Raw genomic sequence first — 10229 nt, forward strand, 5'->3', positions numbered from 1 at the left:
AATGCATTTCTTTCAAATGGAGAGTGGCTGCTCGGGGCTCATCAGTCCCCAGCCAAAAAAGGCAGAGGCAGCAGAGCGTAGCTGCACTTCCTTGCGCTCTGTGTGAGATGACCCTTACCAGCATTTTGGTGGCCCCTCACAAGAAGGCCACAAATCCTCAGACCACTGTGGAAATCCACCCATTATGTGGGCCTTTACAGCCGTCTGTCAGATGGAGAAACATTCGGGGGAAAACAAACACCCTTTCAGTCACTTTGTTTGGTGTCTGCTGCACCTTAACCCAGCAACCTTGTTGCTTTTTTCTCCTCAGCTCTTAGAAACAAAGTCAACAGACCGAAAACAAACCCTGTTGCACTATATTTCCAATGTTGTCAAGGAGAAGTACCAGCACGTATCCCTCTTTTACAATGAACTTCATTACGTGGAGAAGGCTGCTGCAGGTACTGTAACCATGGCTGTGCCCTTAGTGCACCTACTGGACTCTCAGTGCTTTCCCACTTGGACCGTTCTAAGAATAAAACCAGGTGGTTTCAGTGTTATCTACCAGTGTGGGAGCAGAGCCAATTTAGGGAGGGACCCTTAGTGCCAGCAGGTGGCCTGGCCTAGCACACAGCCACTGCTGTGGTTGGGGGCACTTTGTAGCTGGGAGCTGGTCATGCTGTGGGTTGGGTGCTTGCACATCAGGAGCGATTCAGCAGTTTTGTTTTATTTCCTAGTGTCTCTAGAAAACGTCCTCTTGGATGTGAAGGAGCTCCAGAGAGGCCTGGATCTGACGAAGCGTGAGTACACCATGCATGACCACAACACGATGCTGAAGGAGTTCATTCAGAACAATGAAGGAAAGCTGAAGAAGCTGCAGGATGATGCCAAAATTGCCCAGGTATTTCTTAATTCTTGGGGTGTGAATGACTTGGAGAAGCAGAGCACACTCTGCATACTGAGGGTGTTTTCTGCTGACACTGAGTTACTCTGCAGTGGGGTTTGAGTGAAGAGGCACAGATCTTCATGGTTCCCCTTTGTTCTGATGTGAATGTATAAAATGTGTGTTACTTGTGAAATGAGGAATTATTAGTCTGTCATGGTGTATAAAAGTTTTTCCCATGATGTTACCCTCATGCGTTCTTACCATTCATTTTTTTCATTTCATATTTGCTTGTGCTGGTGTTTTCCTGGCAGTTCTTCTAGCTGCAGCTATGTCTTAATCCCATGAGCTTGGTGACAGCCCTGCACACGTTCTTGACAAACTCTGGTTCAAGCTCTCCTGCTCACTTTTGAGGCAGGCTTTAGCCCACAAATGGATACCAGCATGTCACAGCAAGTGCTTGCTCTTATATACACTGCAGGGAGGAGGAGGTGCAGTTCTGTGTTTGCTCCTGTCCCCATGCTGGGTGTAGGTGTGCTCATGCCAGCCAGGGGTTCCCACTCAGAGGAAATGTCAGCCCCTTACACCGAGTTCTGATATGCTGGTGAGCATATCTTGAAGTATGTGCTTTTTGTAGGATGCCTTTGATGATGCTGTGAAGTATTTTGGGGAGAATCCGAAGACAACACCTCCCTCAGTTTTTTTCCCAGTGTTTGTCCGATTTGTGAAGGCCTATAAGGTAAGCAGGAGCTTATCCTCCCCTTCTCTTCTGTCATTCTCAGCATGGTTTGCCATCTGTTGTCTCAAGGTTCCCAACAGCACAGCTTGTAGCTCCCCCTAGCTTCAATGCAATGTGAGCCCAGGGCTGCACAAATAGTTGGTTTGGGATCATTTTCAGGGCCTGAAAGGCAGCACTGCTGTCTGAAATGCCAGAGGAGTTCTCAGAAACAGAATGTCTGTGAGATTAAAGTTCTCACCTTCAACCCTGACCCTGTCCTTTGGGATCAGGGTTGAGGGTCTTTGTGTGACCTGGGAGATCTCTCCCAGCCCACTAATTTCAGACTTTGTTTAGCTGAATTGCTGCACCCTCGGTTTGCCTCCTTGGAAAGTGTAGTTCATTTGTAACAGTGATTGAAGATGTAACTTGTTGGGTCTTTTTATGTGTGTGTGTGTGATAAATAGCAAGCAGAAGAAGAGAATGAATTGAGAAAAAAGCAGGAACAGGCCTTAATGGAAAAACTCATGGAACAGGAAGCGATGATGGAGCAACAGGACCAAAAGGTATGGAGCAGATAGGTCTTACAGGTAGGATGTGTTCATCTCTTTTTCTTCACAGCTCAGAACCTGCAGCTCTGTGCAGTGCTTGAGTTGCCCAGACTTAGAGCTACCCAGAAATGTGGTCTCTGGAAGTTTTCTCCTTTTGTGGAAAGCTGAAGTTGACTGAAAGAATCCAAATGTGTACTAATTCTACTTCAAAGCTTGCAAAATTCAGTAAGCCAAACAGACAAAAAGTCACCTAGCCCATGTTGCTGTTGGCCACACTTTTTTCCTGCTTTGGCATTTTACCTGTTTTAAAAATCCCATCTGTATTCATTGTGCAGAGCCCCCCGTTGCTTGCAGGGATCTCCAGATCTCTCCCTGTTTGAGCATCCCAGCAGGAGTCTGCCCTGCGTTTCCACTTGATAGGAATTTTCTGACCTTTTCTTTGTTTTCTTTTTTCCTTAAATGAATGCTTTAGATGTGCTGGAGCTTTTCCACAGCTCCAATGGCCCTTGTGTTGGCTGAAGCTGCTTCATGCAACTCTCATGCTTAACAGGTGCCCTTAATCCCAGCCAGGCATTTTCTGTTGGATGGAAAGCTTGTTCTCCTCCTTCACTTAATGCTGCTTGGAGGAGAAGGCTTGGAGTCTTGGTTCCAAGTGAGGAGAAGGCTTAGGATGGAATTGCAAATCTAAGAAAGAGAAACAGCTTGGCAGCCAGGGTAACTTGGAACTCTGGCTGTCACCCCCAGCACCTGAGCTCACTACGCCCTTGTGTTTCCCTGGGCTTGCAAAACTAGGCAGAAAGGTGGCTATTACTGGTGTTCATTGCTGCAGGTGGGGTCACCTGGTCTTTCAGACACAGGAATTGGAGCAAAGATCCTTACAAATCCTTACAAATCCTCTCTTCTTTGCTTTCAGTCTCCTTCTCATAAAACAAAGAGGCAGCAGCAGGAGCTAATTGCAGAGCTCAGGAGGCGGCAGGTCAAGGATAACAGGCATGTGTACGAAGGGAAGGATGGTGCTATTGAAGATATTATAACAGGTAAAGCCCTTTTGTTCCATAATCTCAGAGGCTCTTTCACCAAGGTTAAAAATGTGTATCTGCCTAACAGCTATTGTACGTGCATTATGTGATTCTTGTAGAGCTGCTGGAGCACAGCCTAGGAGATTGTTTACATGACGTGAATCAATTATAGAAGGTTTTGCTAAGGGAGCAGACAAAGCCCAGTAACCTGCTTTTGCGTGTTCACTGTCGGTGCTGCCCGTGTTTGTCACGAGCACAGACTTTGGGCACGTGCTATTTCTGACCTCTTCTCTTTCAGCATGTTGGGACACACTTGGTCTCTGATCTCTAGAGTAAGCAGCTCAGATCTCAGCTGATATTTGGTGGGGATATGCATGCTGTGCAGATCTTTCCCAGAAATCTTTACTTTCCCATAACCGGAATGAATGACAGATGTTTAACAGTATTAAGAGCCTGCATTTTCATTAAAATGTACTAGCAGTAATTGCACCACATTATTGCACACTTACAGGAAATCATTTAGTCAAACCTGAATGATGGATGGCCCTGAGCAGCTTCTGGTTTTACTGCTTTTCGGTTGCAGAAGTCTGCCCTGATCACCACCGTAGGGCTGGAGGGAGGGGAGCAGAACCCACTCTCAGTGCTAGGGAAGCAGGGACGTTGTGTGCTGCTAGAGCTGTCTTCTGAGTCGTGCTGTGCTCAGCAGTCAGCTCCTCCTGGTCTGTGCCGCTGCTCTGGTTGCAGTGCTTGGATTTTAGTGCACTTCTTCACCTGCGGTGTGGAAGGAGTAACACTTCGATAGCTTTACAGCAATTGAGTTCTGTTGCACAGAAAGTCAGCAAAACAATCTTTGGGCAAGACGGCCTTGACTGCTTCTCCCAAATGTTTGTCATATTGTTTCCTCCCTCGGGGAGGAGGAGGAGGAGAGCTGCTTTACCTCTCAGTGAGGAACTTTTGCCCAACTACATGAGAGGGTTGGAATGCTCTTAGTGAAGCTTTCACAACCCTTTCTAACGTTTGATTAAGAGATTCCTATGATAATACTCTCCATGTAAGAAGCAGACTTGCTGTAATACCCAATCACTTCTGCTTCTGCATCTCCTTTGGACTCCTGGAAGCCGGTGTAGTTGGTGAAGTGGCTCTCCTGCTCTGTGGGAGAAACAGATGGTGCAAATGATGCCAGCCTGCGTGCAGCCCCGTGCCAGCGTGCCGGGCTCAGCCAACCTGACCATCCCCTGTGGTGCCCAGCCCTTCCAGCTATGGGCTGCCCCGGGGCCTTGGGCCGTGCAGTGACACACGAGGCACCGAATGTCAGGTTGAACTGAGGTCACTTGGCTGCAGCCTGTGACAGCTCGTGCAGTGGCATGGAAATAATCAGAGGTGTCACTTGATGCTGGCTTAGTGCCTCATCAGGTGCAGGGGGAAGCCCTGCTGGCTGGGACAGGATGGGATGCTGTCTGAAGCCACGCTCTTCCAGAGTCACAGCCTTTACCTGTAGCAACAGTCTTTCAAAACCAGAAACAGATACGCAGTGGCTTAAAACTGCCTCCTTCCCAAATCCTCCTGCACTGCAGTGTCATGGGCTGGTTGGAACGTGCAATCCTGTACCTGGTTGTCCTTAACCACGCGCTAACCGTGTACTAATGCCATCGATCTGTGCTTCTCACTGCTCTGTTTGTTTGGCTGTTATTCCCATGCAGTGCTGAAGACTGTGCCCTTTACAGCTCGAACCGCCAAGCGGGGCTCTCGGTTTTTCTGCGAACCTGTTCTCACTGAGGAATTCCATTACTAAACTATTCCTCTTTCACATCTGATGCTCTTAGACAAAAAAAGGTTGCTGTAGATTTTTTGACACTTCTCCATTTGTATGGACCTCAGCCAGGATCGTGTGAATGTTGAGTGTATAGCAGTGTCCGGCGTCCGCCTGAAGTCGTATCGATGTCACCTTCATTGCATGTGTTGTGTTTCAGTAACGTTTTATTTCATCCCATTCAGTCTGTGTTGGATGCTTTTGGCCATCCTCGCGTTTCAGAGGCATTGCTAACCCTTGTGACAAGTGCCATAGAACAGCAAGTGGTGGAAGTCACAGTAGATTCGGTGCCGGCTCCATGGGGTGGACAAGGCTCAGGCCAAACGCAGTCGTACTGTGACAGTTCACTTGGCTTTTCTATGTCATCTCTGCTGGCTGCAGATCTTTCTCTGTATGCAAATGTACCCGAGTAGTCTGCATGTAATAACTGAGCTGTAAGTCAGAGGGAACTGTCTGCATGGCTTCGGTGGGACCTCCTTGGGCTTTGCTTTACTGCTCTGGAAGGGTGGTAACGTGTCCCCTGTGTGAGGAGCATCGTTTTGGCCTTTCTAACCCTTGCCTGCATGTTTGCATGTCAGACACAGAATGGAGTACATCTTCTCTCATTTGTTCACATCCACGTCTAACTTTTTCAGTTCCATGCCAACTTTTATCAAAATAAAATTGGTAATGTTAATTGAGCATTAACTGATCCTCACAGAGGCCGGCACGGTGCCTGGGCTTCGTAACAGTGTGGGGTGAGAGCTGGGCTGGGTGGGAGACAGCAGGGCTGGGATGTGCCAGCCCACAGCTATGGGCACAGGGCAGAGCTTGGCATGGAACTGAGCACCATAATCCTGTGGTGTGCAGTGTCAGGAGGGTGTGCTTAACCCTGCATGTCTCTTAACACTGTTGTCTTGAATTAAGGACGGATGGCTTAAGAAGACAACAGTGTTCACTTGGCAATATGTATTTTTATGAATGCTTCTAATAAAATTGCAAACTGTAATCAGCTCAACAGTTATTTGCTCTTTCAAGTTAATTGCTGTATTATCTTCCTGGAGCCAATCTTCAAAGCAGCTTGGAATTTGGTTAGCAAGAGGGAAGGGTGGCCCTCGTGTCCTTTCCTCTCCTCCTCTAACCTTTCATGGCCTCGGCCTCACCCCTCCTCTCGCTCTGCTGGCTAACATGCCTGCCATTTTTGAACGCTGAGTTGACTTGCTCTCCATTTCCCATCCCATTTTTTACTTAACCATCATTTTTTTTTTTCTGTTTAGCCCTAAAGAAGAATAATATCACTAAATTTCCAAATGTTCACTCGAGGGTAAGGATTTCTTCTAGCACATCGGTGGTGGAGGATACACAGAGCTGGCAAGCATCACTTTTTACTTAGCTTCCTCCTCTCTCTGTATGCCCGAAGCCTGGCAGTAGCTGTGGCTAAGCATAGTGCTGGTGAGGGCCTGAAGGCAGCGGACATTCAGCCCATTGGTTCCCACCTTTGTGTGGCAGAGGGTTGCTGGGCTGCTGGCTGGTCGCCACCTTCCTGCTCTCTCGATTTTGACCCTTTCTCTTCCAAGTTGAGCCCGAGGTAGGCAGCCTTGTCCCAGGTTGTTTCAGCCCGTAGATCCCTGGCTGTAGCACCCAGCTCCTGCTGCCTGGTGCTCTGCAGGTGTGCGGTGCTGCGGCCGTGGGAGGGGCGCCAGCCATGGACAGTGGAGGCTGGGAGCACAGGGCAGCATGGGTGGCTTCTGCCGTGCTGAGAGCTGAGGAGTTGGGGAGTGGGGCTTAGAGAGAGCTGTAAGTCAGCCAGGGAGTAAACGGGAGGGTTTCCCCAGCGAAGAACCCATTTTTCTTTTCCTAGGAAAAAAAAATTCTACCTCAATTATGTGCAAGGTGCACCAAGCATGCTGTGTAGCTCATCTCCATAGCACAAGAAGCCAAGCAGTCGCCTGTCCTCACCACGCTCTTAACACGGGCTTTGTTAAACCCCCACCGCCGGCTTTCTCCATTGTTGGCTCCATCGCATGCTCAGTACTGCCCTCCTCTCCCCTCCCAGCCCCAGCAGCCCAGCCCTGCACCCCTCGGGTGGCAGCTATGGCTGCGGGCTGGGCGCAGGGGGATGCCTGCTTTTTCTCAGGGCACCTTCTGATAGTTGAATGGGTGGATGGGCCACGTAAATGCATGCCTGTTTTGGTGAGCTCCTATCCCGTTGTGTCCTGTGTTTCACGTTCGCCGTGTTCCATCCTGCATCAGAGAACTCGTTCAGCGCGGGGCGGTGAGGCCCTGGCACTGCCGCCCGGTGCTGTGTGGGTGCCCCATCCCTGGGGTGGAATTGGGCGATCCTTGAGGTCCCTTCCGACCCCGTTCCCCGGTTCCGTGTCTCCCACCTCAGGGATTTAGAGGCTACACAAGCAGTGTTAGTGAATTCGAGCTGCCCATGGGTGGGCAGACACCCAGCCCAGCAGCACTGGGGGCCCACACCCGCACCACCCGCTGCTCGGTGTGTTGCCGTAGGGCCCATCAGCCGTTCTGGTAGGACCCACTCCCTCCTCCCGTTGCTACCCAAGCTGCTTTGACTGGCTTCCAGCAGGCCCGATCCCTGCAGTGCGTGCTGACCGGGGCCGCTTTCCTCCCTGCAGATCTTCGAAACCAGCCGTACCGCCGGGCCGACGCGCTGAGGAGGAGCGTCAGGCGGCGCTTCGACGACCAGACCCTGCGCTCTGCCAACGGCACTGAGATCACCATGTGAGCTGAGGCCTCTGCAGGGCCGGGCTGCCAGCGGTGCCCCTCCCTGACCGCCTTGGGAACAGTATGGTTACCCCTAAAGGGCTCAGACACCTAGAAACGCATAGGAACGTCAGCGATGGGCTCTCCGCTCAGCCGTAGCTAACAAGTGCCTAAAATGGAAGTACCTGCTCAAATTAATCGAAGCAATAGGACTTGATTTGATTGGGTATCTTTTGACACCAATACGTTATTCAGTATTTTTAACCAAAAAGTAAAGTATGTGTTGTTTTTGGGTGTTTAGTTGGGTTTGATTATGTGAAAACTTAGCGATCGGTCTTCTGTTGGCCGGACCTGGATCCCAACTGGTTGGAAAGAGGTAACTCTGGATGTGCTCTGCTGCTGGGCTTCTACATGCATTCCTGTCCTTGGCCGAGGGCTGACCTTGGCTTCAGCTGCACTTACTGGCTTTTTTTTTTTTAAAAAAGAAACAGAACATTTAAGGGCTTTCTGTATCTAGTAGGGAAATAGCGACAAGAAGAGCTCCGTACCTCGTTCTGCCATACAGACTCCATGCGCCGCAGCTGGACGTGGTAATGCAGTTCTGTGGTGAGAAGATCTGTGGGCAGTGAACCCTTTGTTTACTGTAAGGTTCTGGGGTTGGTGGTGTGCAGCGCGGGGCTGAGGCACCAGGGGTACGGGGGAAGCGGTGCATTGCGACTGCACAGCGTGGGAATGGCAGAGAACGCATTGCCTGCTCTTCAGTTAGAGGCACTTTCATCTAACAGTGTATTTATTAATTAGCACTAAGGTATTAACATCTCAGTAATCAGCGTTAGGGTTCCGAGGACCATCACAGCTCAATATAGCACAGAGATCACATTAGTGCCCCGCACAGCCGCGGTTCCGGCCGCGCTGTGACCCCACAGCTCCCTCTGACAATCCAGCTCCAATTAAGTCCCAGGGCTCCCGTGTCCATCAGCTGCCCTGCAAGGTTTGGTGTCACATTCCGAAAGCTTCCAAAGGGACGGAGCAGAGCCCTCTGCACCCCACACATCCTGCAGCGCTGCCTGCAGCCGGCGGCTGTCCGGCCCAGAGGAGGAGTGGGACTGCAGCTCTGTTTGTGCTTCCCGAGCTCGTTGTGCTCACAGCTTCCCCTCCTGGCATCGCCGCATCAATATGTTAATTGTAAAATTTATTGTATAGTATTTAACCACTGAATTTCTTTTCTTTTATGTTGTGCTTATGTGAACCACTGGTGAAGGTCCCATTTTTCTTGGATAATGTGTAGTTATATGATAATCTGTTTTTAAATGTACAGATATTTTGCTACAAAATCGGTGCCGTTTTTTTTATGGTTTTTACTACTTCTTTCACTCCCACTTTAGCCTCTGGGTAATATTGTAAATATTGTTTAAAAAAATAAAAAAAAAAAAGCATCAGCCTGTGCTATACAATCCGAATGTTATTTTAACTTATAGTTTTTGTTTTTATATTTAACTAAATGGACAGCTGGGGGCTCAGTTACCGCATTGACCTCTGCTCACCCATTTCCAGAGCGTTTCTTTATCAGCAGCCACCCCTGCACTCACAGCACCGTGTGCTGAAGGGAACATGCCACTGCCTCCCTGCACTGGGAGAGCATTCAGTCGGGCCATCAGTTCGGTACAGCGGTGGTCAGAGGGCTCAGAGCTCCACTGCCTCATTCCTGTGCTCAAAGGTATTTTGTTGGTTTTTTTTTTTAAATTTAAGACAAAAATGATCATTCGACTGGAATGGAACGCTGGCATGTTCTCTTTCATATTTTTCTAGTAATAGATCTGCTTCTTAGCAATATTAGAAGTGTTTTATAAAAGCAGTTCATGTTACTTTCCTGGTCTGTTCCTGGCATAAGAGCAAATAAACTATTTACACTACTACACTGTAATCCCTCCTTTCCTTCTTTTTTAAGTGACTTTTACAGCGTTTTCTTGCCCTCTGATGGGGCCGTGCCCCATTGCCCAGCACTGCTATGGACAGAGAGGCTCCAGCCCTGCAGCAGCCCTGCAGTGCAGCTCCCCCAGGGCAGGAGCACCGCTGTGCCCCCAGCAGCAGTTCTGCAGTCAGTGCTCCGTGCACAGATAAGCACTGGTGAGTATTTCCCCTAAACGTGCAGAAAAACAACAGTATTCAAGTCCTGAACGTACAGAAACCAATGCTATACCTGAGCTGTAATTGATAGGAGGGTTTAACAAAATACAGCAGAACCGGGGAGGGTGACTTACCAGCAGCTGTCTGTCCATCTGTATGTATTCCAGTCTTTCCACCCATCCATCCTTCTGTCTGTCCATCCATCAGTCTGTCTTTTGATCAGTCTGTCCCTCTATTCTTCTGTGTTTCTGTCCATCTTTTCATCCGTCTGTCCCTGTCCATCCATCCACCTGCCTTTGTTCCTCTTTTTGTCTTAACATCCAGCCATCCACCTGTCCTTCCACATTTCTGTCCATCTGTCTTCCATCTTTTTGTCCCTTGGATGGCAGAAAGACAGGAGGGACAGAAAGATGGAGGGACAGAAAGATGGAGGGACAGA

General features: G+C 49.3%; 1 protein-coding gene across 6 annotated transcripts in view; it reads left to right on the forward strand.

The window, feature by feature from the left end:
- Positions 1 to 9579, forward strand: part of FMNL2 (formin like 2) — a 35714-nt gene extending 26135 nt beyond the window's left edge. For 3 of the 6 annotated variants that reach the window (XM_010713964.2, XM_010713968.3, XM_010713970.3), the window contains 6 exons: positions 311 to 440; positions 717 to 880; positions 1500 to 1601; positions 2045 to 2143; positions 3042 to 3165; positions 7576 to 9579. In XM_010713964.2, coding sequence (XP_010712266.1) covers positions 311 to 440; positions 717 to 880; positions 1500 to 1601; positions 2045 to 2143; positions 3042 to 3165; positions 7576 to 7685 — 729 coding nt within the window. In that variant the 3' untranslated portion in view covers positions 7686 to 9579. Of the gene's footprint in view, positions 1 to 310; positions 441 to 716; positions 881 to 1499; positions 1602 to 2044; positions 2144 to 3041; positions 3166 to 4847; positions 4981 to 6213; positions 6308 to 7575 lie in introns of all 6 variants that reach the window. The other 3 variants (XM_010713965.3, XM_010713967.3, XM_010713966.3) reach the window with 3 other exon arrangements.
- The last annotated feature ends 650 nt before the right edge of the window (positions 9580 to 10229 follow it).

This window comes from Meleagris gallopavo, chromosome 7, assembly GCF_000146605.3.
Source record: "Meleagris gallopavo isolate NT-WF06-2002-E0010 breed Aviagen turkey brand Nicholas breeding stock chromosome 7, Turkey_5.1, whole genome shotgun sequence".
NCBI lineage: Eukaryota > Metazoa > Chordata > Aves > Galliformes > Phasianidae > Meleagris > Meleagris gallopavo.